A 22,576-nucleotide genomic window follows, 5' to 3' on the forward strand; every position below is an offset into this window, starting at 1 on the left:
TCCCCTGTCCCTCCTCAGCCTGGCTTTCCTGGGGGATTCCAGAGCCTGCTGTCTGCCGCGCGTCCAGCAGAGGGCGCCGGCCACTCCCAGACAATCCACGTCTATCTTTCCCGGGAGAAGAGAAAGCGTGTCTGTGTTTTGGACACACGACAGCCCAGTGAGGCTCTAGTGAAGAGCTGACTGCAACATGGCACGGAAACCACAGGCCAGAGGGAAACAGGGGATTAAAGCTCATCCAACTAAGCTGTCCTCACACCGAATTAAAACAGAAACGCTGGCCTGGAGCTCCATCGGGCACGGGGACCAGCGTTCAGCGGCAGCAGCTCAGTCCCTAGTTAGGAGTTCTACATCCCGGTGTCACTGGGAGGCTCGCCCTGACTCTCTGCGGGGCGGGGGGGGGGGGGGGGGGTGAAGGGGGTGACGGACTGGCTCCCCGAGGGCGTGAACGAGTGGCTCAGAGACCAGGCTGCTCTGTCAGCTGTGAGGAGTCAAATGCACAGATGAGGTGAGGATGAGTGGACCTACCTGTGGCGACAGCGTCGTAGAAACCGCATTATTTTCCGAGCAGCTTGGTCCTGCTTTTTGGTTAGCAAACTGCTCCTGCAAAAAAGCCAGAACGTTCATTACCGTCCCGAGAGGGTGCTGGGAAGCTTCCTCCGCGGGAGCGGGGAGTCGGGGCAGGGGTGCCGGACTGTAAGGGAACAGTTCGTGCAGCAAACCCCACAGCGGAGCAGGACCTCTTCAGGGACCCGTGGGGGCGTCACTGGGGTGTGGGGAAGGGGGAGAGGGTGGGGGAGGGAGGAGGGAGGGGTGGAGAAGCGCCCCCAGCTTGCCGGGAGCCAATGTGACACTGACAACTGATGTCAGACTGTCCCCCTGACGCTGCCCGGTGCCCGCTCTGCTGAGAACGGCGTCACAGGCCCCGTCCTCTAGAAGCTGACCTGCCGCCTCATCTCCCTTTGGGCGACTGTCTCCTAAGCGTGTCTCCCTGGCCTCAGGCACGCTCAGCACAGCTTCTCCCCACTCCTCCCTGGCCTCCCGTGTGGAGACAGCGCGTCACAGTGGCCACCTGAGCCTCTGCCCACCTGGCCTCTGCCCACCTGACCTGCGCCCACCTGAGCCTCTGCCCACCTGAGCCTCTGCCCACCTGACCTGCGCCCACCTGAGCCTCTGCCCACCTGAGTCTCTGCCCACCTGAGCCTCTGCCCACCTGAGCCTCTGCCCACCTGAGCCTCTGCCCACCTGACCTGCGCCCACCTGAGCCTCTGCCCACCTGACCTGCGCCCACCTGAGCCTCTGCCCACCTGAGCCTCTGCCCACCTGACCTGTGCCCACCTGAGCCTCTGCCCACCTGAGCCTCTGCTGCACGATGACCGCGGTCCGGCGCGCCGGCCGCCGCTGGCCGCACCTCCGGTAGCTGCGGTAGAACTTCTGGATGAGCACGGCCGCGCGCCGGCTCTGCTGGAACTTCTTCTGCTCGTAGTAGCTGCGGAACTTGCTCTGGATCAGGATGGCGGCCTGGGTCATCTTCTTATACAGCGCGTACTGCGGGAGACAGGGGCAGAGCGTGACCACGGAGCGCACGGGGCTGTGCTCGGCTCTCGGCGGGCGGGCGGCGAGAAGCCCCTCTCCCCTCTCGCCGTGTTCTCCGTTTCGGGCTTAACCACCAACCAGGCCAGCCAGGCCTCTCTCCACCTACCTTTCCAGAACGGAAACTATTACTCTAAGGGTCACCCCCAGACGATGTACTGCTTTTCTAAGGTGCTTTGTTGCCCCCAAATTCCAAAATATATTGCCCTTCTTAAAAAAAGAATTTTTTAAAAAAGATTTTTCTAAAATTGATTTCAGAGTGGAAGGGAGAGGGAGAGAGAGATAGAAACATCAATGATGAGAGAGAATCATTGATCGCTGCCTCCTGCACGCCCCGCACTGGGGTTGAGCCTGCAACCTGGGCTTGTGCCCTGACCGGGAATCACACCGTGACCTCCTGGTTCATAGGTCGACACTGAACCACTGAGCCACACCGGCTGGGCAGAAAAAAAGAATTCTTAACAGCAATCTACTTAGACGCTTAGGAATCTGAGGAACATACACGGAAAGTGAACGGTAAGTGCTGAGGATGAATCCTTGCTCTCCACTCTTGGAACCTTTCTGATTAGCCGCCGTGAGGCCTCCCAGGCCCCCTCACTATCAGCCCATCAGCAAACTCCCGAGTTACAAGGTCCCAAACGCAAGGCTTATCATGAAACGCTGACACCTTCGAGCCACTCTAACCTGCAGGAGACGAGCACTCAGGGGCCAGCGCCAGGCCAAGCCCGGAACGCCGCTGTCACCGGACCAACCGGGCTGGCTCGGGGGCTGGCGGCAGGGCTCAGGGAGGGAGGGAGGCACGGGAGCACGAGCCCCTTCCCTCTCAGTCTCCGGGCGCCACAGACTCAAGAGCTCTCCGTCTGTCAGAACCTACGTCCACGTTGCTCAGGAAACAATACGACTCGGGGGGGCCCCAGGAAGCGCTCGGCTTGCCAGAGGGCAACTTACCATCGGAGGGCAACACTCAGGACACCCCTGCGCCTGTCTGCCCTGTCTGCCTGCGTGTGTGCGGAGGGATGGGGGGGAAGGCGCCTCCGCAGGGACCCTCTGGTCTAACCCGACCTGCTTTCCACTTCCCTGCGTCCAGGAGTCTTTAGAGACAAGGACGCCGGATCCCACAGAGCCTCAGGGGCCCTCCCAGCTGCGTGCCCTGGGAAAACGGGCAGTTGACTTTGTGGCTCACGCGACGGGCTGGGATGGATTCTTCAGATGGACACCAGCCAAAAAAAAGTGTCCAATTATTGATACGGAATAAGCGTGAGGTCTCCGGAGGACAGACGCCCTGCGGTCAGCTGGCCTGGCGGGGGTGGGGGTGGGGTGGGGATGGCTGATTCATGACCCTGCCATCGGAATGGCCCCTTCGTGTCGCTGGTGATGGGAGTGGAGTTTGTGACTCTGGTGGAATGGTTTGTGAGAGGACTGGGTGTGGCATTACCTTCAAGACTATCCATGTCAGCTTTGGGGGAGAAACAGAGAATACAAGATTAACGTTAGATCGCTCGGCGGAAGGAAGCTGAAAAGCCAGAACCAATGAAACTCCCACCACCACCACCACCAACAGAAGGGCGAGCTGGCTGGATGCAGGCCTTCCGCCTTCCAGAAGACTCGCCTCCTGCGGGTCAGTGTTTCAATAAAGAATGCCTTCCTGCCCTGACCGGTTTGGCTCAGTGGATGGAGCGTCGGCCTGCGGACTGAGGGGTCCCAGGTTCAATTCCGGTCAAGGGCATGTGCCTTGGTTGCGGGCACATCCCCAGTGGGGGGTGTGCAGGAGGCAGCTAATCGATGTTTCTAACTCTCTATCCCTCTCCCTTCCTCTCTGTGAAAAATCAATAAAATATATTAAAAAAATAAAATAATAAAAAAGAATGCCTTCCGTCCTGCTGGCTGCAGACAACACTTCTTTGGGAGGGGATTTAAAAGAAACACCCAAAATACCAAACTCAGATTTGGGACTAAATCCCTGCTGCCATCACAGGCTTGAAGCTCTGACTCTGGGGGTGTCTATCGCTTGTGCTAAGGAGAAGCCTGCCCACCAAGAGAAGCCGGTGCGCGGAGCAGCGCCCCCTGCCGCCGGGCTGCGGGAACTGCGGTGTCAGCGTTTACACAATAAACCTTCATTTTCTGGGATCATGAACTCAACCGGCTAAAGCTGAAGAGCCCCTCCGCCCCCCCCCCCCCCCCCCCACGCAGGAACAGAGCGCAATCCTAGAGAAACTCGATAAAATGGCCACCCACGTCGGACACCAAAGCCCTGGGTCGTATCGAGGGAACGTAATCCCAAATTTCCACGTGGCGATTATACACCTCGGCATCGAACGGTCCCCCAATAAACTTTTTAAACCCACGGAAAGCACAACCCGATAAAAGGTTCCAGAATCTACCGACGGGACTGGACTCAAGCACATGAGCCACTCAAAGCTCCATCAGGCAACGCTTTCTATTTTCTAACCGCCTCGGGATGGTTACAAAGATGGAGTATTTTCTTAATTTCTCTGAACCTCAGCTTCTTTGTCTGGAAGACGGACATGAAGTTGTTTCCTTTAAATGATGGTAAGGAGCGGATGAGATGATGCGCCTGAAAGACCCGGTCCCTCTGAGGGGCTCCCCGAGTCAGCCCCCCTCCCCTCTGGCGGGAGCTGTGACCTGCGGGTTGTCCTGGCCACAGTCCCAGGGGCAGGAGAGAGCGCGTGGCTGCCCCTCCCGCGTCCCTTCGCTAAGCACCGCAAACGCACTTGACGGTTCTCAGCGATGTTTGTGATTCTTCACCACAGAACGGGTAAGAAGCAGCTGAAAGGAGAAGTGGCTGAGGATGACATAACGTAGACAGTTCAAGGTCAAGGATGACAGCCAGCACTGACCTCCAGCCGCCAGTCAACTCCGTGAAGCCCTTTAATCACCACGGGGCTTATGGGAAATTACAGCAACACAGACCCTCACGGGCCAGTACCAAAGGCCAAACACTGGAACAAAGTGATTGTGTGGCATCTGTCTCGTGGCAGTGGGTGCCGTTTTTCTCCTTTTCCCCCGTCTCTGGAACACTTTCCTCCTGTTTTTAATCAAGAGGCAGCCCTCGTCCTGGGCCGGCCTGCTGCCCTCGGGCAGCCCCACAGGAGCGTCCTCGGCCTCAGTCCCAGGGGCCTGCAGGTGGTTACCTGTTTGTACTTCCTGTAGCAGCGCTGGATGACGGCAGCAGCCACTTCCTGCTGTTCTCGCAAGGGTCGGCCCTGCGGGGAGGGGTGGGGTGGGGGGGGGGAGAGAATAAAACGTGATTCGGTATGAGCAATGTCAGCCTTCCTGTGGCTTAAAGAGAAGCATCGCTCACTTCATTAACTTCCTCAGAACCGAGACCCCCAGGTTTACCAAAATACAGTGCAGTGAGAAGTATACATTTTAAAAAATGAATTTACAGAATAAATCTCCAACTATTCTTGCTTCTAAATAGAGCCATCATATCTGGGTGTTAGCTGACCTAAAAATATATTCCTTTTTGCCCGGCCGGTGTGGCTCAGTTGGTTGAGCGCTGTCCCATGCACCAAGAGGTCACGGGTTCGATTCCCCATCGGGCACATGCCTGGGTTGTGGGCTCCATCCAAGTAGGGGTCATGCAGGAGGCAGCCGGTAGATGTTTCTCTCCCTCTCCCCCACTTCTCTAACATCAATGAAACCATATTTTAAAAATATTTTCATACTCAAAGTATGTAACCAATCAGGTAAGGTGCCATTTGTCCAGGACCTGCCGGGCTCCACTGTGTCCTCTGAGACCCCAGGCCTCCACCAAAACTGCACGTACAGATACTTCGCCATAACATTTTCGGGGTTCCTGGGCTGCCCGAGGCCAGGTCCCAGGCCTCAGTTAGAAGCCCCCGCTTTAGGCCATAAACTCCTGTGGCAGAGGCGTCAACTTCCTTGATATCAACTAAATGGCAAGTGTCTGTTTCATGACCACAACAAATCGAGATGACGACAACCATCGCACTACTGGCCAAACTGATGTCACTAAAGCTTCTGAAGATTATTAATAATCCCAGGTGACATGAATTAGTAATTCAAATAAAGAACCTACAAACTCAGAGGGAAGAAAGAAATGGCCCGTGTGGACCTGGCTGGTGTGGCTCAGTGGATAGAGCGTCAGCCTGCGGACTGAAGGGTCCCAGGTTCGATTCTGGTCAAGGGCACGTGCCTGGGTTGCAGGCTCGATCCCCAGTGTGGGGTGTGCAGGAGGCAGCCAATCCATGATTCTTTCATTATTGATGTTTCTATCTTCCCTCTCCCTCTTACTTCCTCTCTGCAATCAGTAACAATATGTTAAAAAAAAAAAAAAAGAAAAGAAAAAGGAATGGCCGGTGTGTTAGCGGGAATGCTCGTGACCCCCACTACCTCCGGGGCCTTAAGAAGGTCGGGTCAGGGCTCGGATCCCCTGTACCTTGTATTTCCGGAAGGCGGTCTGGACGAGCCTGGCGGCTTCATAGAGCTCGCGCTGTTCGTGGTCCGACAGGGTGAGCTGCGCAAACTCATTCTCCACCTTCTCACTGGTGGACGCGCTCAGGAACTCCGACCAGTCCGCCGCGGAGGGGAGGCTGGGCTTCTCGAAGGCCATGTCGCTGGCTGGAGAGCCTCCGGGGCTCAGGCTGGTGTTGGAAGAGGGGGTTAGAGGCTCGCTATACGCGCTTCTGGAACGAGAGGGGACACGGGGGAGGCGTGATCCATCTGCACGACCCACGACACGCTGGCGTGAGACAGACGGGAGCCACCGGAGCCACGTGGCCGTGAGGAACGTGCTTTCATTCCGGCGCCCAACACCCCCGACTTTAACCGTCCTTCTGTCAGCAAGTTCACACGGGACCCCTGCCACGCGGTCAGCACGAGGCTGAAGCCTACACCCACTGAGAACCCTGCCCATGCAACTCCACTGAACCTGGGGGAAACCTGTGACACGCCATCTCACAGGCTGATGTGGGAGAGAAACCGTGGGAGAGGAAGAGCCCTAACGGCTTCCTCACTTAAAAAAAAAGTCTCTTTGTTGTTGAAAGTCTTCCAGACGTCCCTTCTCCTCCCCATTTGCCTTCCCACCTGCACGCCCCAGGCCTTCCCTGCACCATCGTCTGTGTCCGTGGGTTATGCGTATCTGCACGTAATGCTCTGGTTAGTCTCTGCCCCCATCCCTCTCCTGAGGTGTGTCAGCCTGCCCCATGGTCTGTCTCGGGATCTATTCTGTTCCAGTTCGTTTTGTTCATTAGATTCCACACGAGTGGATCGTGTGTGCTCGTCTTTCTCTGACCGGCTCCCGGAGCTCAGCCTGACACTCTCCGGGCCCCTCCAGGCCGTCTCCAAGGCCGAGGGCTCCTCCTTTTCGCAGCTGCATGGTGTTCCACGGCGTCGATGCACCCAGCCTCTTATGCACGCATCTGCGGACGGGCAGCCTCCTCCCTTGCTTAGTGAGCTCTAACCACCCGGCAGCCTCAAACCCGGCTCGCCTCCCAGGCCCCGTCAGACCCGGGAGCTTCTCCCGCGGCGTCGGACCTGATCTGGGCGGCGTTCGGCAGGTGGTCCACGTCCGCCAGGTAACTGGCCAGCCAGCTCATGGTGCTGCTGACGGCGGCCGTCTCCGTCCGCTCCAAGGCCGGGGGCTCCGTGGGCCCGAAGGGCTCCTGCTTGATGCGCTCCGGCGTGGCCTCGATGATGTGCTCCGCCAGGGTCATCATGTTCACCTGGAACGGAGAGCGCAGGGCGTCAGGTTTGAGGACTCGGAGCCCGCCGCCCGCCCGCCAGTCTCGGAGAGAGGGGACGCAGGCATCGGCTTACCCGCCACCCCATCCACTCCAGCATCACTGTTACGTTTTACACCCTTCCCACAACTACCTCCAAGTCCTATTTTTTAAAAATATATTTTTATTGATTTCAGAGAGGAAGAGAGAAAGGAGAGAGAAACATCAATGATGAGAGAGAACCATTGATCGGCTGCCTCCTGCACGCCCCCTCCTGGGGATCAAGCCTGCAACCCAGGCATGTGCCCTGACTGGGAATCGAACCGTGATCTCCTGGTTCATAGGTCGACACTCAACTACTGAGCCACACCAGCCGGGCCCTCCAAGTCCTATTTTGGCTAAAACCTTAGTCAAGTCTTACAGCAGTCCTGGCTGGTGCCTGCTCGCTCCTCTCAGCTGGGGTCACCCTCTTAGTGGCTCTGTGACTGGGCAGTTCTCCGGCAAGTTGTGTGAATGAGGCGACACCAGTGGTTACCTAACCAACACCCACCCCTCTGCCTGGAGAACCCCAGTTCTTAGGGAGCAGCAGTGAGCCAGGCCCCCGGGCCCAGCTGGTGAGTGATAAGCAGTTATGATCATCTCTTCTTGATTTCCCACCTTCCCACGCACCCAGGAGCCTACTTCTGGACAACGAGGCTCTACAGAAAATACTTTTTAAAAACTAAGTCCCTCTAGTTAGGTTGCTGATAGTCGCTCCCCAAATACATTCCTAATAGTTACGCCAGGAAGCTTCCAACTAGTCTGGAGGGAGGCATGTTTTCAGAATTAGAGATATGACCTTGTTTTTAAAAGGTCCTTGCACATCTTTTGATAACGGAACGTGAAATACAACAGTTGAAGGTTTTGTTAATCCTCACCCGAGGATATTTTTCCATTGATTTTGAGAGAGGGTGGAAGGGAGGCGGAGAGAGATGGAGAGAGAGAAACATCGATGTGAGAGAGATACATCTATTGCTTGCTTCCCGACTGCACCCCAACTGGGACCGGGGCTCAAGCCTGCAACTGAGGAATGTGCCCTTGACCGGAATCGAACCTGCGACCTTTCAATCTGAGGGCTGATGCTCTAACCACTGAGCAACCGGTCAGGGTAACAGGTGAAGTCTGTAAGAGAATTGAAATGTTCGGAGCGGATCTATACAAGGGTGACAAAATGCTTATCTTACGACACGAACCTCAAAAACATTCTGCTGAGGGAAAGAAGCCAGATACAGAAGACTACATATTTTATGATTCCGTGTCTATAACATTTTTAGAAAAAGCAAAACTCTGGGGAGAGAAATCAGATCAGTGGTAGCCTAGGGCCGGGACGGAACGGAGTGACGGCAAGCGACACAGGGATGTGGGGTGAGGGGCCCGGGAGACGGCTGCACAGCTGTGTCCGTTCACCAAATCCCGCCAGTGGACACGGAGGGTGAGCATTATGCACGTTACATCAATCAAGCTGCTAAACACACGTATCTCGGGCAATTTTCTAAATGTTCAACATAGAACAATAACTATTTCTGTAATTGGGATAAAATTAAGACATTTGGGGGGAAATATCACAGCTTTTCTTTCCCTCTGATACTGGCTCTTGATTTGAGGAGGACGTAGGTCCTACCTTGATTTTCTTTTTTTCTACCAGGGAGGTATTCATGTATTTTATTCAAAGCAAAGGGGAATTTCTGGAGACTAAGGAATCTGGAGCCTGCCGCCATCGCCCCCCAAATCCTCCGTTCCGTAACTATGTGGCAGCGTGGGAACAGCTCAGGACCCGCAGTGCCATTTCAAACACCACGTAGCTGACTTCTTATCGTTGCAAAAAGGCAATGGCAGTTAGATGACTATATATATATATATATATATATATATATATATATATATATACACTTTATTGATTTCAGAGAGGAAGGGAGAGGGAGAGAGAGATAGAAACATCAATGATGAGAGAGAATCATTGATTGGTTGCCTCCTGCACGCCCCCTACTGGGGATCGAGCCCACAACCCAGGCATGTGCCCTGACCGGGAATCGAACTGGTGACCTCTTGGTTCCTGGACTGACACTCAACCGCTGAGCTACACCCGGCTGGGCTTAGACGACTTTAAACCAAGTAACAGGCTCAGCAGTTGGACCTGAAAAAAATCTTGACATTCATTTCTAAATTTCTCGGCTTGTGGTCAGAGAAGGTAAATAAATTTTATAGTAAATAGTATGCATGTATATATGTAATTTATATGTAATTCAAGGTAAATAGTATGCATGTATATATGTAACTTACATGGTGTCAATGAAGTTCTATGAACCATTGTGTACCTAACCGCACAGCTTTAAATGTGAAAGCAAAAGCTAGTAAACACAAATGTGGAACCACCACCTTCATATCATTACGTCAATAACGATATGACCCCAGCTGAGAGGAGCGAGCAGGCACCAGCCAGGACTGCTGTAAGACTTGACTAAGGTTTTAGCCAAAATAGGACTTGGAGAGCCTGGCTGGTGTGGCTCAGTGGTTGAGTGTCGAGCTATGAACCCGGAGGTCACGGTTCGATTCCCAGTCAGGGCACATGCCTGGGTTGCAGGCTTGATCCCCAGGAGGGGGCATGCAGGAGGCAGCCAATTTATTATTATTAAATTATTTAATAAAATAATTTTTATTAAATTTGGGGTTTTAATTGAAATTCTCTTCGTGTCCTGGTGTGTGAGCAACATTCATAGATGTGTCTTGAATCTCTAAAGGGAACAACTGTAGACATTTGCTCTGTGTCTGAATTATATGCATCTGCATCAACACGTGTCACCTAAAAATACTACAGTAAGTCGAGCTTTCCAATTTATGGTTCAGTCTGAGCTGGGGTGCTGGTCTCCCACTGCGATGCAGGTGGTGGTTCCACATCTGTGTTTACTAGCTTTTGCGTTCACATTTAAAGCTGTGCGGTTAGGTACACAATGGTTCACAGAACTTCATTGACACCATATAAATTACATATACATATGCATACTATTTACCTTGAAATGTACCGTTTGCCTCTTTTTCTTTTTACGCATATTTGTCTGTTGTATTTTTTCCCATCACTTTGTTTGCTTGTTTCATTTCATTCTAGTTGTGTCTTGTACAAGCAGCATAGAGTGTATTTTGCTTTCTTTTTTTTTTAACTTTTATCCAATCTGAGCACCTTTTCATTATAGAATCATCAGTTACCAAATGGGAATGAATCACGTTTGGAAATATTCCTGTTCTGTTTTCCATTTATTATTTCTGTGGCCGCCTTTTACTTTGTTGCCATTCCTGAATTTCCCCGACGGGGCAGGCGTGTTTTCTCCCGCAGCGATGCAGCGTTTCTGTGCTGCCCACGAGCGTGGCATCTGACAAGCACGTCTCAGCCCACACGGACCCGCCGACGTCAGCAGCGGAACCAAGCCCAGCGGCTCCCGGACAAGACGGCTGCTTTAACATGCTACCTCCTCCACCTCCCTATCCCCGGTTTTGCTAAAATACTAATTTAGAATTTTAGTTCCGGGTTATTTTTTAAACATGATTCCTTTTCCATGTAGGAGCCCCCTCTTAACAACTGCCTCACACACCACCACACTATTGATAATCACGCAGACGGATCGGTTTACTGTTTTACTGTTCACTCCTCCACGGACTCTGGCTTGCCATTATTACTTAATCCTCACCTGAGAGCATGCTTATTGCTTTTAGAGAGAGGGGGAGGAGAGAGGTAGAAAAAGAGGGAGGGAGAGCGAGAAACATTGATCGGATGCCTCCTGTACGTGTCCTGATCAGGGATTGAACCTGCTGAAACCTGGGCATGTGCCCTGACTTGGAATCGAACCTGTGACCCTTTGGTGTACAGGGCGACACTCAACCAACTGAGCCACCTGGCCAGGGCTTTCATTATTGTTCATTCCTATTTTTTCACTGGCTGAACTGCTTCTTTAGAGGGCGGCTTTTTCCACAGGTAAAATATGGACTCAATGTAGCAACATATTACTCTCAGGCTCAGGTAAAATATCAAGGGGATTCTTAAAGGTTACCTTCTATTCCGTGCATCAGCTCTGCGTCTGAGAAGGCCGGGGCTCTAAAGCAGCACCAGCCGAGGGATAGTTAAACAAATAGTCAGAAACTCAGTCCCCGAGTCACACCAGCCCCGTGTCACAGGCTCAGTGCCACAAGGGCTGGTGGCTACCCCGCTGGGCGGTGCAGACACGACGTTTCCATTGGAACGTTCTAGATGCTCCACTCAGTTCCCCTCTTTTGAGCTACTGATCTTCACCGTCTGGTGATTTATTATTAAATGCCTGTGAATATTGTCCTAGATGACTTCATATTGGTGTCTGACACGGGCTCCACCAGGGCCTGGCCAACTGTGGCAGCCCACCCACCAGCTACCGGCTGGTGTCAATAAAGTTTTATTGGCACAGAGCCATACCCACTGGTTCAAGACTGCCTGCGGCTGCTTCGGTGCTACAGAGGCAGATGGGATCCCCATCAGGTCTGGATGGCCCAGGAAGCCTTCACAGAAAAACTGCCAGCCCTTGTCTGAGCTGTAGCTCGATTCCCCTGCAGGTAGATCCCTAGTGGAGCCCCACCCCACCCACAGGGACGGGAGGGCCCTGCTCAGGTGTGAGGCTCACCTGAGCTGAACAGAGGGCGGGCGGATGCGACCCCAGGAGCCGCTCACGGTTCCTCCCCCTGGGAGCGCCTCTCCCTGGGAGCTGCGGGCTGTGCGGCCTGCGGGCCCTCCCTCTCAGCCCAGCGGTGCTGTAGGCACGGCGCCCTAGCGAATTTCTCGGGGGTCTTTTCCTTTGCATTTGTTTTGGGGGAAGTCAACGGGATGTTGGGGAAGGAGAAAGCCCAGCACGTCCTGAGGGTGCTCGTTGGGTCCTCTCCTCTGCGGTGCATTCCGATGAGCGAACTGTCTGCTGAACAGCCGCCCCTCAGGTTTCCTCAGGGCAGAGCCCCTTAACCCTGCAAGTGTAAGGCCCGGAAGGTTCTGGACTTCCCAGACCCATCGGCCGGCCGATCAGCAGCCTGAGGGATACTTCAGGGCTTGGACTCCAGAGCCTCGCGCCACCTGCCCATCCTGGCGAGGTGACGGTGGCGCCCATCAGTCACATGCTCTCCGCAGGCCTCCGGTTCTAGCTGTACCAGGCCGTGACTCGCTCAGAGCTGATCCAGAATCCGTGGACTCTGCCGCCCTGGACACCAGGGAGAAGGGTCCTGGGTGAGTCTGAGGAGCTGGTGCCGAGAGAGAGGGCTCTGCGGAGAGCCGGCCGCCAGTGGGAGGCCCTGTTCACGGTGTGGATCCACGGAGTGAATGCGTGGCCCCGGGGAAGAGGAAATCCCAGCGTCACCGTCATCAGGTCAGACGGCTCACCTGGCTGGTGAGGAAGCCACGGGGCTCTGGAAGGCGACTGCAAACACCCAGGAAGCCCTGCCCTCGTATGGCTCAGTGGACCGAGCCTTGGCCCGCGGACGGAAGGGTCCTGGGTTCGATTCCACTCGAGGGCACGTACCTGGGTTGCAGGCTCGACCCCCACCACGGTCGGGGTGCGTGTGGGAGGCGACCAATCGATGTGTCTCTCCCCCTCCCTTCCACTCAATGGAGAAGTATCCTTGGGTGAGAATGAACAACAACCACCCGAAGATCCAGGCAGCCTGGCGACCCCGGCCTGGCGGGCTCACCGGGCGCGCGCTCACCTGCATGTCGTCCAGGGGCTGCGAGCCGTCCCCGGCCTCCGCGCCGCCCCGGCAGGGCCCCGTCTCCGTGTGCGCCGCCTCTCGGCTAGCCATCATCAGCACGCTCACGGGCTCCCGTGGTCGCACCTGTGCAGGTGCTGCCTCCTTTCCTACACTGGTCCCCTTCGGGCTGCCCGTCACCTGCACTGTGGACACACCAACGGAAAGACCTTTGGGACTCCACCTCACCACGGGCTGGGGCTGGGCCGCAGCGGCTCGGAGTCCCGCCGGCGCCGGAGCGGGCGGGGAGGGTGCCCGGCTGCAGGCCCTGGCGCCTCCCCTGGGGCTGAGAGTCTCGGGGGCGGCCTGCTTAGAACTAGGGCTCTGCTTCCTGATCTTGGGCTGCTCCAGGCTCAGTGCAGTGGACAGCAGCTCCTCCTGCCTCGCCTGGAAGGGCTCGGGGCTCAATTTATGCTTTTTGGGAGCCGGATAATCTTTGTGGCTCTCACTGCTGTAGTAATTAGAGGGTTCAGACCGAGGTCTTCTCAGCTCTGAAAAGCACAGTAGAAAGGACAGTCAGGACAGGCGCTCAGATCAGGAGCCCTAACGAACTAACGCGCTCTCTCGGCCCGGGAGACACCCAGGGCAAAGCGGGCCTCCAGACCCGTCCCTGACATTTGAACACCCCCCCGAGGCATCTAGGGGAGTCAGATCCTCCTCCTCCATCACTTGCAGTTCTTTCTTGCACGGACATCGTTTTTTTTTTCTACTTTCTGCATTTGGGGGGTAGGGAGCTAGGGGAGTCAACTAGGCATTCTTACAGCTAAAAGGAAAGTCAGAGACATAAACACCCCAAACCCGTCAGTGTCTGAGCACCCTAAGGACTCCCCTGAGGGACAGCACCTGGGGACTCGGCACGTCTGAGATGCGGTAACTCCGAGTCCTTACCGGGATTGGTGCTTGCAATGACGGTGACGCCTTTGGGGACTTCCGGAGAGGCGATGGCCTCGCTGTGCCACTGGGCCATCCAGCCGTCGGCATGGGGCTCTTCGCTCGGGGGACAGTGGATTCGGGGGCTCTGTCCCAGCGGAGCCTGCTCCCCTCTCTGCAGGTGCTCGAGACACTCGGCTAATTTCACGTGACCCCGCGACCTGGCGATGCCCAGAGGCAGCCGCCCCAGAGAGTCGGGGATGGAGATGGCCCGCCGGTCCCACTTGTACAGCACGACGGCGGCTTCCAGGTGCCCGAGGGCGCACGCCCACATCTGAAAGGCGGGGGCAGAGCGGCGGGCTTAGCGGGAGTTCCACACAGACGGCATTCGGCCGCTGCTGCCCGGTCCTCGCTGGCTCCCTCCACGGGGCCACGAAACATCATCGTCGCCAAGCAGCTCGGAATGATGTCACGTGTCCGTGAGGGACCACCCGGGGCCCGGCCCGTCCCTCTGCCCGCCGGAGGAGCGGCGGGGGGTCAGTGAGCGTGCTCTTACCAGGGGGGTGCAGGAGAAGTGGTCCACGTTCAAGGGGTCCACCTCCAGCTCCAGATCGATGCTGTCCGCGTGCTTCGTGCTGCAGAGGGAGGGGCCGGCGGTCACCGCCCAGTGAGTCCACGGAACAGGAAACCCCCGACGCGCGCAACCCCCCACGGGCGCGAAACCAGACGGAGCCTCTGACCCCCCCGCCCCCCGTGGGCAGTGGACTCTGAGCTTCACAGGGGGTGCGGGCTCTCTCCACTTGGCCAGGCCCCCAGAGGAAGGAAAAGGCCCAACGTTCAGTTGGCACCTCACTGGGTAGTTCTTGGGCAGCAGCTCATAAAACTCCCTTGGAAACCGCCCCCAGAGAAGTCCTGGCTCACAGGCCAGACCGCCCCCCCGTGTGGCCGGACCTCTGTCCCCCAGCGAGCCGCTCGGGGAGAGCGCGTGTGGAGGGGGCGCCCGGCCTCACCGCCACTTGATGAGGGTCTGGATGAGGGTGGCGTAGCCCTGGGCGGCCGCCAGGTGCAGGAGCGTCATCCCGCGGAACGTCTTCGAGTGAATCAAGTGCTTGGACTTAGCCCAGCAGGCCCGGCTCATCATCTTCTCGCACACGACGACCACGCGGCTCTCGAAGCAGCTGCCCAGCGTCCCGGGGCCCGGAGCGCACTGCGGGGAGAGCGCAGGGAAAAGCGCGCGTGAGGCTCGGAGGCCCCGCGGCAGGTCCACATCCAGGGCTCCGTGACTGGCAACGCGAGCCCGGAACCACAGGCTGAGAACGGAGAGACGCCGTGAGGCAGAGCGAGAGGGCGCTCAGCTCAGCCTGCGGCTTCAACAGCCACGATAAGCCCAGGAAATAAAACGGCAGATGATGGCAATGACGTCATCTCACTAGAGCTGTAAGAGCATCTTTGAAAGCACAGCTGGGTGACCTTGACCTGCAGTAGAATAACCTTGACTCAGAGTCCGGGCAGAGCTGCTTCCTATGGAGTGGGCATGCCCACAAGCACGTGGGATTCACCAGGGAGTGAACAAAGAGGGATTAAAAACAAACAACTTCACCCGAGGGTATTTTTCCATTGATTTTTTTAGAGAGAGTGGAAGGGAGGGAGGAGGGGGGGAAGAAAAGAGAGGGGGAGTGAGACGGAGAGAGAGAGAGAGACATCGATGTGAAAGAGACGCATCAACCGGTTGCCTTCCACACGTGCCCAGACCAGGCCCGGCGATTGAACCTGCAACCAAGGTACATGCCCGTTGGTCTGAGGGCTGATACTCTAACCACTGAACAAACTGGCCAGGGCAAGAGGGACTTTTTTTTTTGCAGTCAACAAAAACAGCCACGTCTCCATCACGCCAGGTGGACACGGATACTCACTGAAGCCAAGTTAAATCGTTGAACGTGTGATCGCCAGCCGCTAACATGGGGCCAGGTTATACCAGGACAGTGGCTGAGCGGCCGAACTGTAAAATGGCATCCTAGTCCCTGAATGCAACCTCTGTGGCCTACAGGAGAGTGATTTCAAGGGATCCCCTACTTTAGCCGCGAGCGATTGCTTCTGCTATGAACCTTCGTGGCACCGGTGAGAAGCCTATCTTAGCCTGAGTGACAGTTTACGGCGTGGCCGGTCTTTCCGTTTCCACTGATTTCTGAAGGCAGGTGAGAAAGAAGAGGAAAACTCAGGGGGAAAGGAGGCTAGCTTTTGGGGTGTGGGCTATTATGTCTTGCTTTCATCTATTATTACAAATATTACTAACCCTTGGTATTCACAAGGATCATAACACTCACAACATTCACTTCCTGTCATTGTTGGAAGAAAACCGTCATTCCTTTTGAAGAGGAAGAGGGGGTGTTATATGAGGTTTAGGCAACGACTCGGTGGCAGAGGGAAGCAATTCGCAGTCCCTTTGCATTTATCCTGGGGTCTCCTGCAAGATCACAGCTCCCCGGAGAGGTTCCTGAAAGGAAGCCCCTCAATGAAATGTCCATGAAGCCTTCGAGACTACAGGGCCCTAAAGCAGCACGTGGCGATGCCCCCCCTCGGCAGGAGGACGCACCCTTCAGGAAATCGATGACCAGGCGCGGGAGACGGCAGAAGGAACAAGGCTGTTTTTACTGAAAAGTTACCGAAACGGCTGCTCTGGGCCCTTTTCCTGTTTGTCTTCTTGAGTTTCTCCAGGCTCATGAAAGACCCACTGAATTCGACGCCCTTGTGTATTTAGAGCTAAGACAGAGACAGACTACAGAACGCAAACTGGATTCTAACGGAAGCCCGCGCCCGCAGCTGAGTCACCGCAGGCCTCACCCCCCGCAGGGAACAGGTGCAGCCCGAGACCAGGGACAGGGTCCGAGGCTCAGGGAGGAAGCACGGGGCGGGGAGGCAGCCCCTCGGACTTCTGCCTCAGCCAGGAACGACCCAGCACCAGCCAAGGGTCTGTGGCCCCGGCCTGCCTCCCCGATCAATGACATGTCACCCCGAACCGAAGACGACTGTCACAACAGGGGGTACCTGGGCTTGACTTCCGCCGTTCCCGCTGCTGGCGCCCCCGCCGCTGCCGCCTCCTGCGCTCCCCGGCTTGTGCTGCTGGGCCCCCGTCATCTCCGCCATCCTCCGCTCCATCTGCTCCAGCCGCTCCAGGATGGACATCCTGAACTGGTTGTCTAGGGCGGGACGAGGAACAGGGAGGTTGGTGCTGGGAAAAGTGCAGCCCGCACGTGGCTGTCCACGCCCACACGCGGCCTGTCCACGCCCGCCGGGCTGGCGCCTCCATCCCTGAACCAGCCCCGGAGGCTCGTCCAGTGGGACTTGTCCAGCCTTAGTCCGCCCAGCCCGGTTCGTCCCTCGTGGCAGCGAGTGTGACGCCGCACACAAGATGGGGCAACTATTGTGGCCCCAAGTTCTCAGCTACTCGAACAGAAGAACCCCTTTTTGTCAAAGTCCTGCTTTTGGGTTCCTGGCACCCCGTTCCCCAGTGGAAACCTTAAAGAGACCAGGGAGAGGGGCCCTGAGCCGAACGGAATGAGCACAACTTCATCTAAAACAGCGAGGAAGGGTCTACAGACACACATTGCTGAGGTATCGCCTGTTTTACCCAAACACTGGGAAAAATGATTGAAAATTTTGTTGTTGTTAATCCTCACCAGAAGGTATTTTTTCCCCATTGCTTTTCAGATAGAAGGGAAGGAGGAGTAGGACACACACACACACACACACACACACACACACACACACACAGAGACAAGAGAGAGAGAGACAGAGAGAGAGAGGGAGAGAGAGACACTGATGCGGGAGAGACACATCAACCAGTTGCCTCCTACTCGCGCCCCGACCAGAGGGTGGGCAGCAAACCCTCAGCCGAGGCACGTGGCCCTGCCTGGGAATTGAACCCTCGGCCCTTTGGTGCCCGGGCCGACCTCCAACAACGAGCCAGGGTGGGGAAAATGTTGTGAGAATTAGACAAGTTCATACACGTGCAGGCTCAGAACACGGGTAAGTCCCAGATAAGCGTGCCAGCCGTCAGCATCTTCAGACACGTGACCTAAACGTCCTTGGACATTAACAGCTGTGACAACATATTCTCCCTCACACTGCTCATGGCATAACGATTTTCAAAATACAGCCGTCCGGCTCATGAAAATAAACCGGACAAGAACTACTTTATCGGCATTCCTTGCCATCCTGACTGTAAATCCTGATACAGGTGATTAAGGCTTATTGATGCTACTGGAGATAAAACAATGGACCGGATGCTTCCTCCGTGCCAGTCACCGTTTTGACCGCTTTACATATGAACAACGGTCAGGCGAGGTGGGACGGCTGTTATCCTACTTCTCAGATGCGGAGACTGAGGCCGCGGAGATAACCAATCGACCTGGCTCCAGGACCCGGGCGTCACCGCTGCGTGGGAAGCGCAGGAGGGGAAGTTATGGGAAGAGAAGAGGCTCACGGATCCGAGTCTGAGCCCAGGGAACGGGACGTTTTCTTACCGTGAAAAGACAGTCTATGCCCGCTTCCCGGGAAAACTTTCAGACTGGATGTCGAGTGGATTTCACTTTACTCCACCCCAAGAGCAGCAGGAGGAAAGCGACTTTTCCAGAACGGATTCAGTTCCCAATGAGCCACTTCCAGGAGCAGCGCCGAGGGAAAAGGCCCTCCTCTCTCAGCGCGGAAGGCAGGGCTCTGGGGCAGGGTCGCACGGCACACAGACGAGACGTGAGAGCCCGCCGCCTGGCGTCTCCGTGGCTGTCACCGTGGGAAGCGGCCCGTGGGGTGGACTGTACACGGCCCACGTCACGCGGGACCACCCACGGCAAACGCGGGACGACCCCAGAGGTGGCGCCGGCATCCTTTCTCGCGCCAACCCCTCCCCCGTTGGGAGACGGGAATGTGGCGGGATCAGGGCCCCTGCGTGTGGAGCTGGTTGAAGACTAAGCTCCCTCTTCCAGCGGAGCCTGAGTCCTGGCAGTGGGGGGCATCCTTCGTGGCACCTGTATGGACCGACCCTTGTTCCCGATGGTGCCGGCCACACCGCCACCCCTCTCTGGACCTACGTGCAGAAGCTCCGCGCCACAGGGACATGGTCAGGCCTCCGTCCCCATCCGACGGTCTCTCTGGCGGCCCACGGACGCTGCGTCTATTAAACGAGTGCTGTGAGCACATGTGCATGTGTCTGGAGCTGGTGGCCAAGACGAAGCCCGTCAGGAAAGGGGCGGAGGGCACGGGAGGGCTGCCCAGCTGTGGTCAGCCCCGAGGGAGCCCTGCGGCCGCGCCAGGGGCCACCTCCCTGTCCACCCGAGTGGCTTTGTCCTAGCGCCGCTGCTGTACGCTGGCCTGTCATCGCCGCCCCGCCCCCCGCCGGGCGTGGGCACTGCAGAGACAGACAGAGCCCCCCTGACATCACGGGGCCAGGCCCTGCCCACGGCATCGCCCGTCACAGCGTCCGACAGTCGCCCCGACGCCGACGCGGTGACTCGGTGTCTGCCATGGACAGACGGCCCTGGCTTCTGCCCTGGGGCTCGTGTTCCCGGCCATCCCCCAGCTCACTCCGCAGGGAGCCCTCGGACGCGATTAAGCTGCTCTGAGAAGCACTTCATGAAGATTCTCGAGCAATTATCTGCCTCTTAACCGAGTTACATGGTGCATTAGGCGTCTCGGGGCCTCCGGATTCCAAAGGGGGGTGGGCGATGAGTCAGGCCGGAAGCCATCGCGCATGGAAACAAAGGAGTGGGCTCCGGGTGCCGGGAGAGGCAGAGTCTGTGGTCCCGCGCCCTCTCCCGGGCGGGCAGGGGCGAACAGGCCGGGCACAGCTGCCCGCGGGGAAGGCTCACGCACACACACCAGGACGGCCTTCACGTCTCCCTTCCTGGCAAGTCAAACGCAGCAACTTGACGCTTGGTCTGGCCTCACAGCTTCATTACGATCATGAACATGTGACTGTAAAATACGTGGCAAACTCAGGGCGTCACCTTATCTGTACACATGTGTGAGTGATTATAGGATAAAGGAAATACAATTTCTTAGAGGACAGACTTTTTCTGATTACATTGGCGTAGAAAAGCACATGTAAAGACTCGTTTATTCACGCACAGATGTTTGCTGGGCACCTGCTGTGTACCAGGCCTGCGGGGGGGGGGGGGGGGCGCCGTGAACATCAGTGACCACAGCCCTGCCCGCATTTGTTGGCCAACAAGGACCTCCCGCAGCCTGATGAGCTCGGGAGTGTTAAACTAACCTGTCGGGGGTCAGAGAGAGAAAGCGAGTAATAGCCTCGGGGCTGAGAGATCTGGCCCCTTCTCGCCCATGACAGTCAAACGAAGCCCACGTGACTCCGCTGGGAGGGACTCCATGCATGGCGGGAACGAGGCTGCCCGCAGCGGGCGGGACAGGTCTCCGGAGCACGCGGGAACAGCCGCACCGCGCTCCTGGCTCGGGCTCCCGCCGGGCGCCGCCTGGCTTTCGGTTCTCGTCCAGAAGCACCGGCTGCCTCGTCTCACCAAAGAGCAAGTCGCTGCTGGTGCAGAAAGGTTCTCTCGTTTTTAAAAAATAGGTTTTTATTGATTTAGAGAAAGGGAGAGGGAGAGAGACGGAAACACTGATGAGACAGAAACATCGACGGGCTGCCTCCTGCACGCTCCCTACTGGGGATCAGGCCGCACCCCGGGCACGCGCCCCGACCGGGAATCAAACTGGCGATCGCTTGGTGCACAGGACGGTGCCCCACCCACTGAGCAACACGGGCTGGACACGGCCCTCCCATTTTCTACACCCCTGGGTGAGCCACCTTCTGAGCTCCGGCTCTAAAGACCAGGCAGGGCCAGGTGTGCAGGCTCCACTCTGCAGCACCACCTCTGGGGGTGGGGGTGGGGTACCCTGTGCGTTTCTGACACGTCCTCAGGTGACGCCGAGGCCGCGTTTCAAGAACCCGGTGCCACGACCAGCTTCCTTCCCCGAGAACGAACCTGCCCGCCAGGAGCTGCTTACAGGGTCGAAGAGCCACCTGGCCGAGCAGCAGCACAGGTTCCTCCAGGGACACAGGAGACGTCACCTCCTGAAGCCACGCCAGGCCCTGCACACGGCTCGGTGCCCACGCCGGGCTGCACGCACTCCGCGGGCGCTGCTCTGCCCCCAGCACCAGCACGGCCTCCCTCCGCGTGCTTCTCGCAGCTGGCCTGTGGGACGCCTCCCAGGGTCTGCCCGTGCCTCTGGCTTTTCTCGAAAGCAGCCCATTTACCTGCCCAGTTTCAGGGGATGAGGACTTTGAATTGACACACAGCCATTCCTTCCAGTACCTTCCAGATGCACAGCGCACGCGCGTGCGCACACACACACAAACACACGCACCCTAGACAAAAAGTCAACGATTCTGACGGCTCTGCAGCAACAGTCTGGCTCGGGATTCACTCAAAGTCTCCGCACGGGCCTGTCGGACCTGCACCCCCTTCGAGCGAAAGCAGCATTTTTATTTTTTTAATATTTTAAAATTGATTTTAGAGAAGAACGAAGAGGGAGAGAGAGAAACATCAATGATGAGAATCATGGATCGGCTGCCTCCTGCACACCCCCCACTGGGGATCGAGCCCACAACCCAGGCAGGTGCCCTGACGATGAATCGAACTGTAACCTCCTGGTTCATAGGTCGATGTTCAGCCACTGAGCCACACCGGCCGGGCAGAAGCAGCATTTTTAGACTGGTCAGCTCTGAGAGAGGGTGGGAAAAACACTGGAGTGGAGCTAGAGCTCTGGGTTTTATCCTGTCACCGTGCGACTTAGGAAAAAGAATGGCCACTCTGCACCTCAACTTCCCCATCTGTAAAATGGGCACAGCACCATCTATCTTATTGTTGTTTGTGAGGATGAAATAAACTACTGTGTGAAATCTCTTTAGTGGTAAGTGTCTCTTCAGTCTGAGTTGTTATTAGCCATACCGGTGGGGGCATTTAGAAAAAGAGTTGAAAACTGTTTGAATAATTTTAGCTGAGCCGGGGAGTGGCAGAAGGTAGAGCTCCCATGAACCTTCACCCAGTTTCCCCTCCTTTAACACCTTACGTAACCACGGTGCACTTGTCAAATACATCAATCCTAGCAGCTAAATGACAGGCTCGGATCCGACTGCCCGTGAGGATGAGGATTGATGTCCTTGTTCTGCTCGGGGACCCAGCCGAGGACACCGCGCTGCCGTCAAATGCTACCTTTCCCGTCTGCTCTGTGACGGCGGCCGCTAGCCCCTTGTTTTTCCGGACTGACAGTTTTGAAGAATGCTGCTCAGGTGCTTGGTAGCTGTCCCTGGATTTCCGTTTGTCTGCTGTTTCCTAATGATTAGACTGGAGCCACGAGTTTTTGGGGAGCATGTCACGAGCTGGAGCGTCTGCTCACCGCGGAGTATCGGGTGACGTGGCGAGGCTCTCTGCGGACGCGGGCACCCGGCAAAGGCGCTGTCTTGTCTGCGGGGCTGCTCTGCACAGTTACCCCTTTTCTCCTTCCATCCTCTGTCTCTCGGAAGCAGGCCAGCAGGTCCAGCTCCTGCTCCAGGGATGGGAACCCATGTCCCCTGCGAGGGTGGGGAGTACCCACATGTGTCATGTGGGGTCCTC

General features: G+C 56.6%; 1 protein-coding gene across 7 annotated transcripts in view; it reads right to left on the reverse strand.

Annotated features, from left to right (window-relative positions):
* Positions 1 to 22,576, reverse strand: part of CAMTA1 (calmodulin binding transcription activator 1) — a 675,317-nt gene that overhangs the window by 14,158 nt on the left and 638,583 nt on the right. For 2 of the 7 annotated variants that reach the window (XM_079777254.1, XM_079777251.1), the window contains 10 exons: positions 16,995 to 17,146; positions 14,960 to 15,156; positions 14,506 to 14,584; positions 13,968 to 14,283; positions 13,041 to 13,225; positions 7,111 to 7,298; positions 6,014 to 6,260; positions 4,743 to 4,814; positions 1,352 to 1,545; positions 526 to 600 (listed from right to left, as the gene is read on the reverse strand). In XM_079777254.1, the coding sequence (XP_079633380.1) occupies positions 526 to 600; positions 1,352 to 1,545; positions 4,743 to 4,814; positions 6,014 to 6,260; positions 7,111 to 7,298; positions 13,041 to 13,225; positions 13,968 to 14,283; positions 14,506 to 14,584; positions 14,960 to 15,156; positions 16,995 to 17,146 (1,705 nt within the window). Of the gene's footprint in view, positions 1 to 525; positions 601 to 1,351; positions 1,546 to 3,025; positions 3,047 to 4,742; positions 4,815 to 6,013; positions 6,261 to 7,110; positions 7,299 to 13,040; positions 13,571 to 13,967; positions 14,284 to 14,505; positions 14,585 to 14,959; positions 15,157 to 16,994; positions 17,147 to 22,576 lie in introns of all 7 variants that reach the window. The other 5 variants (XM_079777249.1, XM_079777255.1, XM_079777253.1 and 2 more) reach the window with 4 other exon arrangements.

Source organism: Cnephaeus nilssonii, assembly GCF_951640355.1.
Source record: "Cnephaeus nilssonii genome assembly, chromosome: 7".
NCBI classification, from domain to species: Eukaryota; Metazoa; Chordata; class Mammalia; order Chiroptera; family Vespertilionidae; genus Cnephaeus; species Cnephaeus nilssonii.